Source organism: Pecten maximus, chromosome 2 (assembly GCF_902652985.1).
Source record: "Pecten maximus chromosome 2, xPecMax1.1, whole genome shotgun sequence".
NCBI classification, from domain to species: Eukaryota; Metazoa; Mollusca; class Bivalvia; order Pectinida; family Pectinidae; genus Pecten; species Pecten maximus.
In genome coordinates this window covers 23,065,893-23,088,038 of record NC_047016.1, presented here as the reverse complement: position 1 = coordinate 23,088,038, position 22,146 = coordinate 23,065,893, and the positions used below count along the sequence as shown (strand labels likewise).

General features: G+C 33.6%; 1 protein-coding gene across 1 annotated transcript; it reads left to right on the top strand.

The window, feature by feature from the left end:
• Window positions 1-4,937: 4,937 nt before the first annotated feature.
• On the top strand, window positions 4,938-21,077 carry LOC117321536 (homeobox protein MOX-2-like). The gene is made up of 3 exons (XM_033875979.1): window positions 4,938-5,573; window positions 18,752-18,921; window positions 19,561-21,077. Exons 1-3 carry the CDS (start codon window positions 5,078-5,080, stop codon window positions 19,738-19,740), a joined length of 846 nt encoding a protein of 281 aa, XP_033731870.1. The 5' UTR covers window positions 4,938-5,077; the 3' UTR covers window positions 19,741-21,077.
• Window positions 21,078-22,146: the final 1,069 nt, after the last annotated feature.

Sequence of the window (22,146 nt, the reverse complement as noted above, 5' to 3'; positions counted from 1 at the left end):
TACACACGCCGTTTACCCTCATGTATTACTGCACACCGCATGCAGATTATACCTACACTGAAACTCTCTACCCCACGTACATCCTCGGCACGTGTTAGTCCAGATAATCGGAAAACATGATATCATTGTAGGGTATCTAACACCCACCACCTCCAGTAGCCTTCAGCAGCATGCAGAAATATTACGTGCATTTTTCACGGTTCACTGAATAGAATTTGCACCTGTTTACGCAGGGGTTCAAGGTGAATATTACATAATTCCATGTTGTAAATGGTCACCTTATCGCGCTAAGAGATCTAGGTTACTGTATGATGTATCCTAATGCCTCTCGATTCCATGTTTCGCCGTGAAATTTCAGACAAATGTGTTTTAATTCCCCCCGTTGTCTTCTTCATTATCTTTACTAGGCGGTGCCGATACACCATTGTGGTGTCGGTCCGAACGTTGTCTATCTGCTAACTCCTATTGTGTTATCTCGGTCGCGTGAATGCTGTCCATTGTCTGTAGATAATCACGAGATTTATTACCTATCTCGGTATGTGTTACTGCTCTCGGGTTGCACGGTGCGCGTGGCCGGCTCTCTCACACCAATATTTCACTACAGGATGTCCACGGGTTTCACTCATAGATACGCTCATTTGTAACTTTTATCATGAAAATGAGGGTCGGAAGATAATAACATTCTGGTCACGAAATAGCAACATATTTGAGGACGAAACCTCTGACTAATTCTTTAAGAAAAATAAAACAAATCGGAGAAGAGTTCCCTCTTGTTAACCCCATCGAATAATACTTAACTAAAGATGTAAGTTAAACATTCTGATTAGCTATATTCCGCCATATTGTTGATTTTCACATTGATTGACGACACATATACATGTACATTATTTACTTTTCTGTCTTAGGACAATTGTAAGTAATTATGTATGAAGAATTTTCTTATATAAGTCTGGTAAGTTTTTTCCAGGGGAAGGGTCTCATAAGACATTGGTTCACAGAGAAAGGGTTGGGCAGTGGTTTCCATGGATAGGGAGGGATGGGAAACAGTTACCTAAGGGACGGCTGTACATTGGTTTCCATGGGGATAGAGGAATCGACAGTAGTTCCCAGAGGAAGGGTTAAATAGTGGTTTCCATAGAGAGGGATTGGGAGAGGGTACCAGAGGAATGGTTGGACAGTGGTTTCAATAGAGATTATGTGATGGGGTAGTTGTTTCAAGAGGGAAAAGTTTGAAAGCGGTTTTCATGGGGAGGTAGCTGTTCCCATAGGAAGGGTTGGGCAGTAGTTTCCAAGGGGATTATATAATGAGGAAGGGTTCCCATGGGAAAGGCTGTGCAACGGATTCATAAGGAGTGTGGAACGGGGGCAGTGGTTCATAGATGAAGGTTGAACATCTGTTTTCAGAGGAAGAATGGGATGGGGTCGTAGTTTCCAGTGAAGAGTAAGTAGCGGTTTCCAGGGAAAGGATGGGATGGGTCGTAGTTTTCAGTGAAGAGTAAGTAGCGGTTTTCAGGGGAAGGATGGAAGCAGTGTTTTCCAATTTCTCCCTCCAAACACTATTGTTTTTCTTGAAAACCGTGTTAAGTTTTGTCTCTGAATCGGTCTGTCCGTGTTCAAAGTGTCCGGATTAACAATAGACACTGAAGTGTCTGTCCGTGTATAATGTGTCCGAAATAACAATATACATTGTAGTGTCTGTCCGTGTACAAAGTGTCCGAAATAACAATACACATTGTAGTGTCTGTCCGTGATAAAGTTTCCGGAATAACAATATACATTGTAGTGTCTGTCCGTGTACAAAGTGTCCGAAATAACAATATACACTGTAGTGTCTGTCCGTGTACAAAGTGTCCGAAATAACAATATACATTGTAGTGTCTGTCCGTGTACAAAGTGTCCAAAATAACAATACACATTGTAGTGTCTGTCCGTGTACAAAGTGTCCGAAATAACAATAAACATTGTAGTGTCTGTCCGTGTACAAAGTTTCCGGAATAACAATATACATTGTAGTGTCTGTCCGTGTACAAAGTGTCCGAAATAACAATATACATTGTAGTGTCTGTCCGTGTACAAAGTGTCCGAAATAACAATATACATTGTAGTGTCTGTCCGTGTACAAAGTGTCCGAAATAACAATACACATTGTAGTGTCTGTCCGTGATAAAGTTTCCGGAATAACAATACACACTGTAGTGTCTGTCCGTGATAAAGTTTCCGGAATAACAATATACATTGTAGTGTCTGTCCGTGATAAAGTTTCCGGAATAACAATATACATTGTAGTGTCTGTCCGTGATAAAGTTTCCGGAATAACAATACACACTGTAGTGTCTGTCCGTGATAAAGTTTCTGGAATAACAATACACACTGTAGTGTCTGTCCGTGATAAAGTTTCCGGAATAACAACATACATTGAAGTGTCTGTCCGTGATAAAGTTTCCGGAATAACAATATACATTGTAGTGTCTGTCCGTGATAAAGTTTCCGGAATAACAATACACACTGTAGTGTCTGTCCGTGATAAAGTTTCCGGAATAACAATATACATTGTAGTGTCTGTCCGTGATAAAGTTTCCGGAATAACAACATACATTGAAGTGTCTGTCCGTGATAAAGTTTCCGGAATAACAATATACATTGTAGTGTCTGTCCGTGATAAAGTTTCCGGAATAACAATACACATTGTAGTGTCTGTCCGTGTACAAAGTGTCCGAAATAACAATACACATTGTAGTGTCTGTCCGTGTACAAAGTGTCCGAAATAACAATACACATTGTAGTGTCTGTCCGTGTACAAAGTTTCCGGAATAACAATATACATTGTAGTGTCTGTCCGTGATAAAGTTTCCGGAATAACAATATACATTGAAGTGTCTGTCCGTGTACAAAGTGTCCGAAATAACAATATACATTGTAGTGTCTGTCCGTGTACAAAGTTTCCGGAATAACAATATACATTGTAGTGTCTGTCCGTGATAAAGTTTCCGGAATAACAATATACATTGTAGTGTCTGTCCGTGATAAAGTTTCCGGACTAACAACATACATTGTAGTGTCTGTCCGTGTACCGATTATCCGGACTGTTAATGTACATATTAGTGAGATTCTGAAGACGATGTTGAGGACGAGCATAATGGGAACATCCGTTTGCGGTATAACAATGTCCGGACTAGCGAATACAAGTTTTGTCTCTCCGATTTTAGTTTTAATACATCTCCAGTTTAACACACGGTAATGTAATCGGGGTTGTTTGGCCAGTGTAGAGTATCATCTTAGTAAATGGTATTATTTCAGAAAACAGTGATTCCCTTACGGGACATATAATGGTATCTCCTAGTTTAGTTTTATCGCTAGTATCGAGTTACAGTCTCAACCAACGGAGCACTCGCAGTAGGAAACGCTGAAATGATATATGGCGTCACTTCCCACAAATTATGTTCTCGTTTATTTCCTATTTTGACAGCAACAACCTTCATTTTCCTTCTCGAATCTCCGAGAGTTGAATTATGTATTGAAGTTGAGCTTCTGTGTATAGTAACCGGCCATTTTCCACACCCTCTCCTCTAATGAGTATTTACTTTTACCATAACTGTTCCTTTATTGCAATATTTACGAGAACGTCTCTGAAAGACCTACGACTATATGATATCCGCCGCAACACATTTCGTTCCATTAAAATGAAAGATCTACGATGCTGAGCTTGTATATTATTTTCTAAACTTCAAAGAAGTCGGCAAAGGAAAAACGCATACGGGCCTTGTGAGCTGCTGGAGTAGGTTACAACACAAACAAACTGACTGGTCCTGTACTGACTCTCAAACACCTCCCCACCTCTTTATCTATAGAGTGATGGACAGAATCAGTAATGACATGGCTAGAGGTTGTAATTACCCCCACCCGACTACTTACCCTGGTAAGGTGGTGAGGTGACACACCTATCTTTTTTTTTTTTTTTTTTTGATATGACTGTCTCCCATCATAACCTGTCACTGCGATCAGTGATCAGACATCTTCGTTAGAACGTCTGCTCTTTTGATGTTATTGGCACATTTAAATATTTCAGCTCTCATTTTAGGCATTTCAATTCATTAATTCGTCCCTTTTTAAAACTCCGTCCTTCATTGTACATTGTAAGACTTTCATTAATTTATTCGCTCCTTAATCAAATTCCATCCATGACATGTTGTTAGGGTCTATATCACACGTTCTTACCAAAATCACCAGAAATATAACTGAGCCAAGACGTTTATTGTCAATCAAACAAGTTATATCAATAAGCTTGTAACTATACACGAATCTCATTTCACATTGATTTGTGTTAATTCAGATCATTAGTACAATATTAAAGTATTAAAAAAAACACATAAAAACACATCGACTTTAGCACTCATCTAGGAATTATGGTAAGATGGTTGATATCTATGATCTTAATCCATTAGAACCCCTAAATTCTGTACGAAACATTAGTACACACTGCAATTTCATATAATTATATCCGCCCAATTAAGTTTTAATGAGTTTTTTCTTCTATTTAAATTATATGTTCAGAATTATGGTTTAAATACAATACTACAATGCTAAGAGTTCTCAAACATATAAAACAGTTTAATATAAATAGTTCACTAATATTTAACAACATTACCAAATAAACAAAAAACACAAATGACTTAGGATTAAGAAACAAGATAAAACATATTTCGTCTCCGTAATGCACAGTTTGACACTGTTCAAGTGTAACTGACGTTTATGATATATCAGTCTGATCCAGAGCTACATCTACCGGAACATTACCTAAAAAATACAAAAAATACAAAAACACAATGAGTTCAACACCTTCCTGGCCGAGACAATGGTGATGAGAGCCACAACGAACATAAGACGTACCATTTGATTGGTCGAGACGGAATGGTATCCTTTCAGAAAGTGACTGCAGCATTTTTCTTATCTACTGCGAGTCTGCGAACTGACACAAATGCATGGGCCCAGCTGAAATGTTCATTGTCATCATCACACTGTACGTATGTAGCAGATTTATGACGGAGAGATCGCAATTGTCGTTTAGTTTCTCCTCATAATGGAAGAACCAGAAAGGGCGCTTAATCCAAGCGCACAGAATGGTTCTAACAGTACCTGTGGTGGTTATGCCTCGACCATGGGCCGATTTTTCCACCAGAGATCTAGTGCGTTTGACTGTATGCACCCTCCCTCCGGCGGTGTAGGAGTGGGGGTCGGGCTGCCCCCTCCCCCACCCTCGGGATTCGGGTACTCCGGTTATCCCGGTGAGTGGGGGTTTATGTCCGGGTCATATTCGCCTGGATTTAACTTTAACAGGACGTTTAACTCTCCGTCTGCAAACCTATTTCCCGTGTCGTCCAGGGATTTTAATGTATCATTACCATCCGTGACGTCAGGGCCCCCACCCCTAATCGGGTCCAGCCCGACCTCCGGGGTACTGCCATGTGAAACGTCAGACGCATACGAGTCGGGTGTGTGCGGGTCGTCATGTAGCCCTTCACCGACAGGTCCCTGTCTGACGGACGATCTTGACAGGAAGGAGAATAAAAATAGAGGTAAGTCGACATAATTATATTGGTATATATCAACAAATCACAAAATAACTATGGCCGGCATTGGTGTGTCATCTTCACAACTTGAGTTGAAACTATGGTTTCCGATAGCCTTTAATGAATATCTATATATACCTGTATCTACCTACATACATATGACGTACAGGTCAGGGATATATAATTGGCACTAATTGTACAGCATAACGCAATTATATGTTACAGACGTTATTTCTTTATTTTCATGAGATGATATATATAATATTGAATTAACGGAAGCTCTATCAGCCCCAGTAGGTATCCTAATGGACAGGCGCCCTTTATATAAACGCAGAGGAAGGAAAGGGGATGGTATTACATTGATTATCATTTCTATTAACATTCGATTATTAAATATTTGATCAAACATTATAGATGGAGAAACATTAGCAGATTTAATAACATAGCATTCATGGTAAAATAGTGACATTATTCTATATAACAACATCATATATATTAATTAAAAGTTACCGTATTTGATAGTAAAATATACTATCGTTCCTGTTTTTGACAGTAAAATATACTATCGTTCCTGTATTTGACAGTAAAATATACTATCGTTCCTGTATTTGACAGCAAAATATACTATCGTTACTGTATTTGACAGTAAAATATACTACAGTTGTATCGTTCGTGTATTTGATAGTAAAATATACTATCGTTCCTGTATTTGACAGTAAAATATACTATCGTTCCTGTATTTGATAGTAAAATATACTATCGTTCCTGTATTTTATAGTAAAATATACTATCGTTCCTGTATTTGACAGTAAAATATACTATCGTTCCTGTATTTGACAGTAAAATATACTATCATTCCTGTATTTGACAGTAAAATAAGCTATCGTTCCTGTATTTGACAGTAAAATATACTATCGTTCCTGTATTTGACAGTAAAATATACTATCATTCCTGTATTTGACAGTAAAATGTACTATCGTTCCTGTATTTGACAGTAAAATATACTATCATTCCTGTATTTGACAGTAAATTGTACTATCGTTCCTGTATTTGACACTAAAATATACTATCGTTCCTGTATTTGACACTAAAATATACTATCGTTCCTGTATTTTACACTAAAATATACTATCGTTCCTGTATTTGACAGTAAAATAAGCTATCGTTCCTGTATTTGACAGTGAAATATACTATCGTTCCTGTATTTGACAGTAAAATATACTATGATTCCTGTATTTGACAGTAAAATGTACTATCGTTCCTGTATTTGACACTAAAATATACTATCGTTCTTGTATTTGACACTAAAATATACTATCGTTCCTGTATTTTACACTAAAATATACTATCGTTCCTGTATTTGACAGTAAAATATACTATCGTTCCTGTATTTTACACTAAAATATACTATCATTCCTGTATTTGACAGTAAAATATATTATTGTTCCTGTATTTGACACTAAAATATACTATCGTATCTGTATTTGACAGTAAAACACCTATATAATTTAGTTTCTGTATTTGACAGTAAAATATACTATCGTTCCTGTATTTGACAGTAAAATATACTATCGTTCCTGTATTTGACAGTAAAATATACTATCGTTCCTGTATTTGACAGTAAAATATACTATCGTTCCTGTATTTTACACTAAAATATACTATCGTTCCTGTATTTGACAGTAAAATATACTATCGTTCCTGTATTTTACACTAAAATATACTATCGTTCCTGTATTTGACAGTAAAATATACTATCGTTCCTGTATTTGACAGTAAAATATACTATCATTCCTGTATTTGACAGTAAAATATACTATCGTTCCTGTATTTTACACTAAAATATACTATCGTTCCTGTATTTGACAGTAAAATATACTATTATTCCTGTATTTGACAGTAAAATATACTATCGTTCCTGTATTTGACACTAAACTATACTATCGTCCCTGTATTTGACAGTAAAACACCTATATACTATCGTTTCTGTATTTGACAATAAAATATACTATCGTTCCTGTATTTGACAGTAAAATATACTATCGTTCCTGTATTTGACAGTAAAATATACTATCGTTCCTGTATTTGACAGTAAAATATACTATCGTTCCTGTATTTGACAGTAAAATATACTATCGTTCCTGTATTTGACAGTAAAACACATATATACTTTAGTTTCTGTATTTGACAGTAAAATATACTATCGTCTCTGTATTTGACAGTAAAACACATATATACTTTAGTTTCTGTATTTGACAGTAAAATATACTATCGTCCCTGTATTTGACAGTAAAACACATGTATACTTTAGTTTCTGTATTTGACAGTAAAACACCTATACACTATCGTTCCTGTGTTTGATAGTAAAACATTATATACTGTAGTTCCTGTACTTGATAGTAAAGCATACTATCGTTCCTTTATTTGATAGTAAAACAATATATACTGTAGTTCCTGTACTTGATAGTAAAGCATACTATCGTTCCTTTATTTGATAGTAAAACACTATGCACTATAGTTCCTGTGTTTGATAGTAAAACATTATATACTGTAGTTCCTGTACTTTATAGTAAAATATTTTATTGCATTTTTGCCATTGAAATATATAGAGGATATTGAATTGATTTCCGTTCAATATAACATATATTTCATGAGTAAGACAGAATATCGATATTTTGAGTGCGAAGCACGAGTGAAAAATATCGAAATATTCTGTCATACGAGTGAAATATATATTATATTAAACGGGAAACCATTCGATTTTCCTTTTATTGCATTTTATATACTTAAAAACAAAACGAAAATCATTGAAAAATTAATTGTCAAAAAGTGCGGGAATTAGAAACATAATTCATGACGTCATCTCTATGTGACGTTACTTCACGTCAACTTGACGGCGCCATTTTGAAAGGACTGATCAACGCAATATTTAAGCGTTTTCTGTTGTTATCGAAGAATCTGTGCATGAATAGCTAACGTCAAGTGAGTATTTTGTCAAAAACTAGTCTGAATATTTCAGAAATACTGCAACATAATCAATTTATCTATCTTCGCTTCGATTGGAAAAATCGGCACGTTTCAATGAGGTAAATACAAAGCCTTTCGCACTCAAAATATCGATATTCTGTCATACAGTACTCGTGAAATATGTTATATTAAACGGGAAACCAGTCAATATCCTCTATATATACTATAGTTCCTATATTACATAGTGAAACATTATATACAATAGTTCCTGTATTGCATAGTAAAACATTATATACTGTTTCCTGTATTTGATAGTAAAACATTATATATTATAGTTCCTGTATTACATACAATGTAGTGAAACAATATATACTATAGTTCCTGTATTGCATAGTAAAACATTTTATTGCATTTTTGCCAATGAAATTTAGAAATTTATCAAACTAATAAAACTTATATTTTCACTGTAGCGATAAGCAGTGAAAATATCAGATTTTGCAATGAAAATATCAGATTTTGCTGTGAAAATATAAGTTTTGCAGTGAAAATTTAAGTTTCCGTTTTTAACCAATCAGAGCGGACCTTTGTATTCACCTCGTTGAAATTTGCCGATTTTTCCAATCGAAGCGGAGATAGATTTTGTTGTTTTGCTGTATTTCTGAAATATTCTGTCTATTTTTTAACAAATACCCACTTGATGTTAGCTGTTCATGCACAGATTCTCCTATAACAGCAGAAAAAGCTTAAACTGCGCTGATCAGTCCTTTCAAAATGACGCCGTCAAGTTGACGTGGAGTAACATCACAAAAAGATGACGTCATTACTGATTCCCGCACTTTTTGACTTTATTTTTCGATGTTTTTATTTTTGTTTATAATTTAATGAAACGCAATAAAAAGAAAATTGAATGGTTTCCCGTTAAATATAATACATACTTCACTCGTATGACAGAATATTTCGATATTTTTCACTCGTGCTTCGCACTCGTAAAAATATCGATATTCTGTCATACTCGTGAAATATATGTTATATCAAACGGGAAACCATTCAATATTCTCTATATATACTGTAGTTCCTGTATTTGATAGTAAAACTTTATATACAATAGTTCCTGTATTTGATAGTAAAATATTATATACTATAGTTTCTTTATTACATAGTAAACATTATATACTTTAGTTCCTGTATTTGACAGTAAAACATTATATATTTTAGTTCCTGTATTTGATAGTAAAACATTATATACTATAGTTCCTGTATTGCATAGTAAAACATTATATACTATAGTTCCTTTATTTTGCAGTAAAACATTATATACTGTTTCCTGTATTTGAGAGTAAAGCATTATATTTACATCTGTGTTGCATTTTTCTATATGTCGTTAGTAAACCAAATTGTATTCATGAGACTGTTCACTACAATTTACAGTGATTCGGTCAGTGTAGGAATACAGCTCCAGGTGTTGTAGGTTAAACAATGGCCGCTAGTTACATTCGGCCTAAAGAACTTTCGAATGGTAGCATTTATCTACATAAACCACCACAAAAAATAAAGCAACACAAGTGTTGAAAGTAAAATTTAATGATAAAAAAATTGAAGTCGACACAAAATTATTATAAGCGCTATTCTTGATATATACGAAGTAATCAAATTGCCCATGCCGTCATACACACACAGGGGCTCGTTGGCGAATTTTCAGAAATGCTAGACACGACAACATTAAAGGTCCAGTATTCATAAAAATAAAAATATTGTTTAAAAAAATCGGCAGTATCGACAATATTTCCGGTTGTGTATGCATAATGATTTATAGTTTTGTGGTTATGCACTGATGTCAAAGGCCTACCTTACTCAAAAATCGAGCCCCTGTGAAGTTGAACATTGTCTGCTAAGTTAGCGACTCTGATGTGACGGGTTAGACTGCAATTGGTTTCGAAAGAAATATCCTTGGAATCGTTTTCACCTACTGTCAAGACGACTTTCATTTAGAATTTAAGAGCTGACATTCCTCTGAAAATAACGTTAATACAGTCGATAGAAAAATAAGTGTTCCCGATGAATCGAATCTATCTTGTGCAATACCTGTTCAACGCCGCATCACTTCTTAATGTTAACCGTATATTATTGCGCCGAAAAACGGCTTTGATTTTAAACAATAAAAAATTATGCAATTGTGAACACTTTGAAGATATATACAAACGTATATGAAATATAATATAAGCCATAGCCTTTGTGCAAAAACATTTTCCGTGGTTGCTATTAATAACGACATGAGGGACTATATCATTCCATCTGGAAATTTCGGCTGTTCCGGTATTTGAACTTGATGACGTCAGTGATAGGGGAAGCGGCAAATTTAAACGCGTCTTAAACTACAGTTAATAAAAAAAATATCAATGTAAATATAAGCATTGAACTGTTACCAAACAGTAGTATACAGTTGATATCGATACAATTTGGGTGACAAATAAATAGAATGTCGCCCGTTAGGGTAATCATATCAACTGTATACTACCGTTTCGTAACAGTTCAATGCTTAAATATACTAAAGTTTCTGTGTATTTGATAGTAAAATATCATATTCTATAGTTCCTGTATTTAATATTGAAACATTATGTACCATAGTTTCTGTATTATATAGTAAAATAGTATATACAATAGTTCCTGCGTTTGATAGTTAAACATTTTATAATACAGTTCCTGTATTTGATAGTAAAACATTATACACTATAGTATTTTACAGTAAAATATAATCATCTGTAGTTCCGGTATTTCACATTAAAAGATAATAAACTGTTGTTCTGGTATTTCAAAGTACACCATTTCATTCTATAGTTCTGTATCTCATAGTTAAACATTATATACTATGGTGAATGAATTTTTATTGTAAAACATTTAAGCATTGATGTCTTTTTTTTTTAGTTTCATCGGGGTATGAAACAAATTTTGTTTGCAAACTTCTGTAAGAATCCGCGTATCTACGCGGATTCTGACAGAAGTTTGCAAACTAAATTTGTTTCATACCCCGATGAAACTAAAAAAAATTGACATCAAAGCTTATAATTAATTTTTGAAAATGATTTTCTAATTTAAAACATGTTTTATGTACGATTTTACTGGTTTTAAATGGGATTCTTTTTCTCAAATCAATACGCAACGTCAATTGTCGTATTGTGACGTCACATTTTTCGCGCCATTCTCGGAATTTCATTCATAGAAGAATGAAAAGAATTTTTCGACCAATCACATTTGAGTATTTACCATGAAAACAAAGAAAAATTAATTATTATATTGTACAGTTACTGAATTTGGTAGTGAAACATCATATACAGCATATTCTGTATTTTATCATAATATTGTAGTTCCTGTTATATAAAAAAAATAAAGGTGTGAAATCAAAGCCAATTTGCAGTAACAACAAGATATCCAAACTGTACTGGTGGAAATTCGCTTTTAATTTTCATCAATATTTCTGACATTGTGACTGGTTGGTTATATGTACTGAGAATTTGGTCAAACCATTATCATTACCTAATCATGCTACCGGTTTCATCAACATTCGTTAATTTAAGATAATTCATTAACTTTGTTTTTCCACAGGAATGCTTTACAGAACTTTAGGAATTTTTAAAATTAAATTATGTTTTCCTATGAGAAATTTCAAGTTAATGAATTACATTCAAGGTATATCCAATTTCACGCTACAAAAACATGTTTTCATGTATACAAGTTTTAATTGTAAAACCTTAGTAAACGTCAATTGATTATTTGTTCGTTACTAGATGTGTTACTAAGTGTTAGCTATAGACTATATTTACCATTAATATAACCTTTTTTCATAGTCAGTTTTTAAATAACCAAAGTTGTTGAAAGATCAGTTAACAATACAAAACAAACCATTTCATACAACCCTTATATATAAACACCCCAAAAGGATTCGAAAACAAGTTTACCATCTTGATATATAAACTGTCTCCAGTTAAAGACCGTATATATGGTGTACATGCTATTGTTTACAACTAAAACTTGTTACATGTTTAATTATCTATAGGGTATGTTCATATCTAAATATATACTCACATGTTGATAATGTTCAATGGAGGTAGATTTTTACCTCGTTAAAGATATACTGATATCTTGTCATTTCTCTCTATCGGAGATCAAAGTGCTAATTGATAACAGTGTTTAAACATATGTATAGTGTATATTGGATAAGAAATATAAAGATTTTGTATAAACGTGTCAAAAATAAAAATGGAACATGTCTGTCTGTTGGTACCAGATCATTTGTATTTTAACATGCCGAAATATATTAAATGTTCTCCTACAAAACAAATCCACATAAGTTCTCATTGTATATGAATAGAGCGACGGTGATCTGATAAAAAAACAAAAAATCTCAAGAGAAAATAGATTGTGTAAATTTTGTACTTTTAGTAGTTGTATGGAAAGTGAGGTCTCTATATTATACCTGGTCTAATATACACTCACGAAAGAGTAAAACTTCTGGACGCTTATATTATCTCAAATAAAGGTGAATTATTTTAATTTCTGTTATTTTGACCAAAAAACAAAGAAACAATTCATATGTTTGTTTAAATTCATAAGATATGATTTAAAGAATTATATATAACATATAATGTCAATCTCTCTGTAAAATCTGTAACAGTACTATTTATTCGTTACGTAGCATATGAATTGTGGTGGGGAAAACTGATGTTATTATTCAGTTTTCTTAATACAAAATCTGAAATCTGAAATTGATTATGGTAAAGGTGCTAAATATAAATGTAGATTGAAGTTATTAAGTTGTCATAATATACTGTGTAAATATTATCAAGATCTTCACTAAAGTAAAGGTCGTTTAGACAATATAAGCTTGCATTAATATATATGGTATGGTTTGTGTGATTATTAAATACTATTTCGTATCTTAAACTTGTTTCTGTAGATTTTTGGCAAATAAATACTTTGCAATAAGTAAAAATAAACAACACATGTAATGATATCACCGTGATATTTAAGTATTTAACAAGAAAAGGTTAAAAACCTTTTTTTCCCTTTGTCAGCAACACATTTCTTAGCGCAAAGTGATAGGGGATATGGCATTTTTAGCTGACAACAGATGTTATGATTTTTAGTCAAGTTGTAGCATTTATTGAAGAACATTGGAATTATTGATATACATATATTCTACAGAAATACTGTCATATTGACATTGTGTGTTTACAATTGAATATCCTTATTACAAATACAAATAATAAACAAATTCAACATACAAAGTACGTCTTTAATATCAAGTATGAATGTCAAGTAAAACGGCAGTTCCATACATATAGTTGCTAGAGAATGTTATGACTAAATTGAAGATATGTAACTTTGATAATCTATATTTACATGTGTAACAATGTTTAAAGGTCAGATTTAGGTTTATCAACACATTTTGAGAGAGTAAGCGAGATATCATATGACATCGACAGATTGCTGAAAGTAAATACAAATACATTGACTTATTATTTGTCTCGAACACAGATATCACTGACTGTGTTGGCTTTTTAATGATGATATATATTATATTCGATCACAATAAGTACTGTGATGCATATTAATGTAAGTTTATATTATGAAGCTTGCTTTGTTTACACAATAACGATTACCTTGAGCCAGTGAGGATTTCCCAACCTACGACCACATCATTGATATTTACAGTAGACAACACAGTTTAGACGGTGTAGAGCATGTTTGTATTAAATCCAGATATAAGATTTATATATAAAATAAACGCTTTAACAGACTACATAACATTGGTGTGTATAGTTTAGTGTTATGAATTTGTTTATGAAACAAGACCCATTTTATATACCATCTAATCTATCTCGGGCATGAAACAGTTGGCCGTACAAATGTATCACAGTCATCTCTCCAAATCTTCAAACATAAACGATATATAGACATACAAATCATATTGTAAATTATATAAACATAAACGTGATACACACACATACAAATTATATTGTAAATCAAATAAACATAAACGTAATACATACAAATACAAATTATATTGTCAGTTATATAAACATAAACTTGATACACAAACATACAAATTATATTGTAAATTATATAAACATAAACTTGATACACAAACATACAAATTATATTGTAAATTATATAAACATAAACTTGATACACAAACATACAAATTATATTGTAAATTATATAAACATAAACTTGATACACACAAATACAAATTATATTGTTAATTATATAAGCATAAACTTGATACACACGTATACAAATTGTATTGTAAATTATATAAACATAACCTTGATACACACATATACACATTATATCATAAACACCTTGTATCAATATCATGGGAGATATAGTTTGTCCGTATCAATAATGAGACATCTACACCCTAATTATGTATACGAGTGTTTCTAAGCAACAGGTCCGCCGTGTTCTCCTAAGATCCGTTACAACCGAACAGATTCGTGGGAGATGAACTAATATACATTTTAAGCTTGTTTTTCACTCCCAATAAAATGTACGTTATTATGTACGTTGGGAACATTTCTATTTCAACTGAAAGGGTTTTCCATTGATACTTCATAATGCTGGAAATAACTTTCAATTAACGTATGCGTAATTCAGGGTGCATTTTCAAAATATGCTGTTAATTTCCAGAATTTCTACTCAAAAAAGGGATTATTGTTTGCAGAAATCATAAAACAAATTACCTTTTAGGTTTTTTTTATCTTGAATCTTCTTTTCATAATTTTTTTTTTTCGAAAATCTCGAAAATTTGTAACCCCTATATATGAAAAAAAGTCTGCAGTAAAAGGTACATATTTTTATAAAGTATTATACATACATGATAATGTATTTAAAAATCGCATTTTTACGTAACTAACATTAGTTTAAAGTTGGTACGTTGAATCACCTTGTTGACACAATGGTGCTATGAATCACGTTCTTGTTGACACAATACCTGCTATCCTTGTCAAGATACGCTTAAGTTACCGTGGCATCATTTTACCCGACATTGTACGAGTTTGAAGATAATGATACAGTAGAATCATGCTGTATATAAAATCCCCGATACAGAGTTAATCATGGAACATTTAGTTACATCTATCGACGTATCTAATTGATAGATCTCTATATAACGCCTTCAACATGTGTTTCCCATCCACTTTCAATTTCTCTCGAGATCATGTTGCCATTATGATTGGTCCTTCCCACACCCGCGCCTCCTCCACGCGCCCCTCGGGGTGCTATAAACTCCCCCAACACATAAATCATACTCCCATGCAATCACCGCTGTCAATTAATGTATCGCTAATTTACACACGGGTGCTTGATCACTTAATTAATTAACGTTTAGTGAGATCCTCGGATATGGCTTGTCAGACATATTTACGTACACATGATACGCATAAAGAACTTGGGACCTGTCAGATGTATTTGCACGTGCATTCGTACAATGTAATTGGACGCTATTCTTGAGCATCGCCGGGATCATTGGAAGGAGTTCAGTTCGCCATAGCACCAAGTTCCAACTCTTTTTACAAACTACATTTTTTATTCCATAATTCACTCGTAGTATAGGTACAAACATTGTTATTCAATGTCTTGTAGTTTGTCTTATGAGAATATAGCAGTATCACCGTGAATCACAAAATTAGTTTCCGAATTATTTATTTGTAAAACCGGAATGGTAAATGGTTCCGAAATCTTTATTTGAGCAATAGTTTAAACTGCAATAGTGAATGGTTCCGAAATCTTTATTTGAGCAATAGTTTAAAACTGCAATAGTAAATGGTTCCGAAATCTTTATATGAGCAATAGTTTAAAACTGCAATAGTAAATGGTTCCGAAATCTTTATATGAGCAATAGTTTAAAACTGCAATAGTGAATGGTTCCGAAATTTGTTTGGGGCTATAGAAATGTTGTAATGGTGAATGGTGCCATTGGAACAAATTTAAAATGTATAAATTAGTTTCGTAAGAACTTTTGGTAATTAAAAAATAAGAAATATAATTTTCTCTTTAATATACAGTGTAATTATCATTATACATTAATATGTACTTGACCATGATAAAACATTCATCGCTACTTTACGAGGCATGTCCTTATTATCTTTATAACGGGCTATATCGCACATTCCTGATATCGAAACATTTTATCATTAAACGTTGAGCAATACATGCTGGATATGAGTTAATTCCACAACTGTTTACCTTGTATCAGACATGTTCGACCCGTCCATGTATGATAAACTGTTTGTAACAAGCTGTCTTCTGACATTGCACTGCCTCATAAAACCGAAGAATTATCACATGTTAATGGCGAGATATCTATCATTAATAGAGCGAACCCAATAGATTGGTATGGTATGTTAATTACTATGTCGTATTCCACGGTATTGCTGTAACCGTGATTCCTCGGGATCTGTCCTGTCTTCAGTAGACACACTTGTAAATAGTTAATAGATAAAGTTACATTATTGGAATCGTCACAAATGTAGCGCTGATATAGAAGATAAATTACATAAAGAAAAATGGCGTTATATATATTCCATACATGAGAAAGAGGGAAAGCATGGTGTCTTATACCAAATACACAACAAACAAGGAATCATGGTGTCTTATACCAAACGCACAACAAACAAGGAATCATGGTGTCTTATACCAAACACACAACAAACAAGGAATCATGGTGTCTTATACCAAACACACAACAAACAAGGAATCATGGTGTCTTATACCAGACACACAACAAGCAAGGAATCATGGTGTCTTATACCAAACACACAACAAACAAGGAATCATGGTGTCTTATACCAGACACACAACAAGCAAGGAATCATGGTATCTTATACCAAACCTCAACAAACAAGGAACCATGGTGTCTGATACCAAATGCACAAGAAAGGGATGTCTTATACCAAATACATCGCAGAGAAAATTTGGTGTATTATATCAATTACATAAGACAGAGAGAAAGTATGGTGTTATATAAAGATAAACAAAAATGCAAAACTGGTTGTATTATAACAAATATGTAAAAAGAGTAAATAAAACACGATGTTGTTATACCCAATACATGCATGACAGGGCCATCATGATGGTATTATATTCAAGACATAAACCAGTATAAAAGAGTTCATTCAATGTAAATTATGAAATAAGAAAAGTAACTAAAGACTAATGTCAACAATTGTTTTAATGATAAAATGTCTACAATTATTTGTACAGCAATGCTGTCTGTAGATAACGATAAACTATTCCGTTGACGAGTATATACAATTTGTAACACTCCAGTTATAGTGATAGCCATACGTGTGTACATACCAGCATGAAAACATTCCAGACATGCACACGAATCTCTCGAGAAGTATTAATTGGAATGGTACCCAAACGTCCTTCGTGATTATCTCCCAGAGTATTTGTTTTTCGCAACAAAAATATATCTGAAATCTTGAGATAACATGTTTGTTGATTTAACGTATATTAGGCTTAAGATATGTGTAATATCGTTCAGAAATGTATTTCACTCTATCAGAATTGTCAGTGAAGCGCGTCACATATTAAAACTGCTGTGTGGTATTTGCTTTAATTCGTGAGTATGATCTAGACAACTGGAGACCGATATGTCTGGAACTTGGTCTTGAAGATTTCACACAATAAGGCGAGGGTATCACATTTTCTATTTTATTCTATTTGTGCGAACGCGATATTTCTCTTTTCTTCTCTCTCTTTCTCTCTGTCTCCTGGGATGTGCGAAGGTGTATTATTTCAGTATTTCGTTATCACCTTTGCAGGATTGGCTTGTATTATTTGCCTTTAAATAAATTCGTCAAAAGTGATATTTTTTAGGGATGTAACTATTTAGATTCTGTCAAAGCTGTTGGTAAGATTCCTCATATGTTGGGTTGATCTAATATTACCGAGTAGTTAACTGAAATCGAACATGCTCAAAAGATTATTTGTATATAACAAGACCGTGTTTATAAGGACCACACGTTCACTGTGTAACACACTTCACTCTATATAAACATCTATATCAAGGCCACATGTCTTTGCCCAATTTTATAAATAGTTGTATTTTACTTTATAGTAGGACTACAACTCATATACTGCTATTGACGAGAGTTGTAAGCAAACTTTCATATGGTGAAACAAAGGTATATATATATATTTTTAATTTTCAGACACAAGCGACCCCTATAAGTTAGATTTATCAGTGAAGCCCAGGAAGGAGAGAACAGCATTCACCAAACATCAGATCCGGGAACTAGAAAAGGAATTCTGTGTACACAATTACCTGACCCGTCTACGACGTTACGAGATCGCGGTGGCTCTGGACCTGACGGAGCGACAGGTGAGACATTATATACATTATATCTAAAATGGGATCGTCTGTCCAGGTCAGGAGTGATGTACCACTTCTAGGAGGTTTGTCTACATGTCAATTCCCGAGGATTAATTAATGATAATCTATCTAGGAAAAATTATCAATCGGTATTCAACGAATACTATTTCTCAAACTCAGATACATTGTATGATATTTTTATGTATGAGAGACCATCATAAATTTGCACTAATAGATATGATAATTAAGAGAGTAAATGTATGGTAGGCATTTTTTGAGAAAGACAATCATATTGACTCTTCAATTACGCACATACTTTAAAAATATTCGCAGTTGTCATCAATACTTAACTAACTCCATGGAATCATTGCATTTTCATTTATTTTTATTGTTGAAACGCATTTTGTTTTTGTTGAATTAGGCATAAGGTGAATATCATGTTAAAGGAATATAACAAAGGATATAAGTATAACAAAGGGTATTAGTATAACAAAGGATATAAGTATAACAGAGGGTATTAGTATAACAAAGGATATTGATATAACAAAGGTTATAAGGATAACACAGATGATATAACAAAGGATACAATGATATGTTTGATATCATTGATTATGTCTATTGTGATGATTCTCCCTTTGGTGTTCCCAGGTAAAAGTGTGGTTCCAAAACCGACGGATGAAATGGAAGCGCGTGAAAGGTACAAAGTTAGTGAAAGACAAAGTGGATGGACAGCTCAAGCCAATAATGGCCCCCAACATCACGTCTACAAGTGTATCACAGGCCGACGACTCTCAAAGGACGTCTGTATGTGATATGCCACCATCTTGAAATGAAGAATTACAGCAGTTTTGTGATTTTTGAGACACATCAGATATTTCAATAAATTCGTGATGTGTTTTTGGATTCGGAGGAAGAGCTTGTGATAGGAATGTTTCTAACCAACTTGTATGAGGATGGTGGGCATTGTGCAAAGACTGGTGGTGGCCATTTTGAAAGGGGCTGTGAAAGACGATTCTGTGATGCTTGAGTTTTTAGTGGTGCTTCCATGTCGACCATGTCGGCAAATATACGCGTGTAAACAAATAAATGGCCAAACGATCTAACCTCTATTTATACAACTCTATACAACGCGTATCAAATGCACATTTTCAGGCACTGATCGAAATGGCAGATACAAGTCTGGATTTGCGTGATAGGAGTGTGACGATGAGAGTGAGGGGTTAGGTCAAAGGTCATTTCAGTTCAGCTGACCACAAAAGTTCAATAAGTGTATGGTGCATTGCCTGTAAAGGAATGTAAAACCACGTGACATTATCAAAGATATGATTCCTTCGTTTTTAAATGTTCCTTCGAAATGAAAGGTTACTATTTATTTTTGATTTACAAAAAATAATCTCAGTTATGAAATAAAGGAATTTTCTATATATAGTTTACACGAACATTTGTGTGAGAGGTAGCTGCCATACCTGCATGCTGTGATATAATAAAAGATTATGTTTGTGAATAACACGATTCATCTTTCACAACATCGGCAGTCATGATACAAACCTCTTTAGTTTCACCAAAATGAGAGGCGGAGGTACAGTGTAAAAGCGGGGATTGGTCCTAAGGAAAGAAAACAAATGTTTTGTTGTTCTAGGCCTCTTGTTGGTATCTTTGTGTTCAAACTATATATATTTGTATTATCTATATTTGTATGGCATTATAGTATTACGCGAGATAAAAGGGCCACGTCTATCTGCAGTGGTAAACAAATGAGTGGTTTACAGAGATGTATCCAGAGAGAAGCTGATGAATGGGTGATTGTATGTGTGTACTTTCTCATTAACAAATTGATACTACATTGTATATTACACCGTGTCTGGTCTACATTTACAACAAAACCGAGCTTTTGAGATTCCTGACTTTGTGTAATGCAACAATTTTCTTAAATTATGAAAGAGTTGAACTATTTAATGAATTAATGTCCTTATTAGGACAAAACTACATGTATATATGTGTATGATTGTGATGTGAGTTTTATATATATCCATTGTTCATATGAAATGTTTTACAATATCTCAGTACGAGATCCATGATTGAGACAAATGGTCTACTGTAACTTACAACAATGGAGAACAGTTCATACAACTGTGTTAGAACGATATTAAAATGTTAACATATCATTCTGTCTTTGTTTCGTGCTTAATACAATCATTATATAAGGATTCTGAATTCGTCAATTCTTTATTCAGGAGCATGGAATATGTCTCGAAAATATATATAATCTGTTTACCTGACACCGTAATAATAGGACACACAATTAAATGTTATCTACAGATTTATAGTGAATTACTCACATTTTTACGGGTATCACTACAAAGTAATGTAAAAATAAAACTAAATGTCGATGAATTCTGTTTGATAGTAATAATAGGACGTAGAACACAGTAAAGTGTTATTTACAGATCTAAAGTGAATTAATCACATGTTTACTTGTATCACTACAAAGTAAAGTGATCTCAAAATTGCCTATTAGCAACAGCGTGAAAAGATATGTATCGAAAATAAAACTAAATGAGGGCGAATTCTGTTTTTTCTGTTCACAGCGTCAAACATCATTTTTGACATAGATGAACATCTGTTGGTGTGAAGTACAGTCCGAGCACGATGGATAATCTCATCATTTGTTTTATCACGGTCTATAATTTCTGGTCTTATATAAATAATAATGAAGAGTTTGTCTATCTATATGTAAACATTAAAATAATAACAATAAAAAAGTACCTCTTTGTATAGTTAAGACGAAAAAAATCACCACACAAATGCAGAATTTGAACCCAAACTCTATACGAAATGACAAGAAAAGGTGATGCCAAAAACAAAAGAAAGAACTTAACGGGAAGACTGTGAGCCCCGGCATTCGTTACTACTCGGACGATATCGTACCGAGTGCTAGCCCCGGCATTCGTAAGTACTCGGACGATATCGTACCGAGCCCCGACAGAATGAGCGATTATTGTCCCTTGTGTGGTAGCCTTCAATATGTCGTCCTAACATCCAGTGAACGTAGAGGTAAACTAGTATCAATGTGTTCGTGATTAATGGATTTACCGCATGATGCTTATATGGATATTAACCGAACAACGCTATTTCCTTACGATATTTACGAAAATACTAATATTGTCCCTAGAGAGGCGACCGCCACAGAAATATTTCCTTTGGTAGAGAGTATACTACATATGTAATCACATT

Bases quoted from the DNA above. Each gene is read 5' to 3' on its own strand.
- LOC117321536 (XM_033875979.1), top strand. From the start codon at position 5,078: ATGGAAGAACCAGAAAGGGCGCTTAATCCAAGCGCACAGAATGGTTCT. The intron at 5,574-18,751 runs GTAAGTCGACAT...TTTAATTTTCAG, and splicing joins GAAGGAGAATAAAAATAGAG to ACACAAGCGACCCCTATAAG. The intron at 18,922-19,560 runs GTGAGACATTAT...TGGTGTTCCCAG, and splicing joins TGGACCTGACGGAGCGACAG to GTAAAAGTGTGGTTCCAAAA.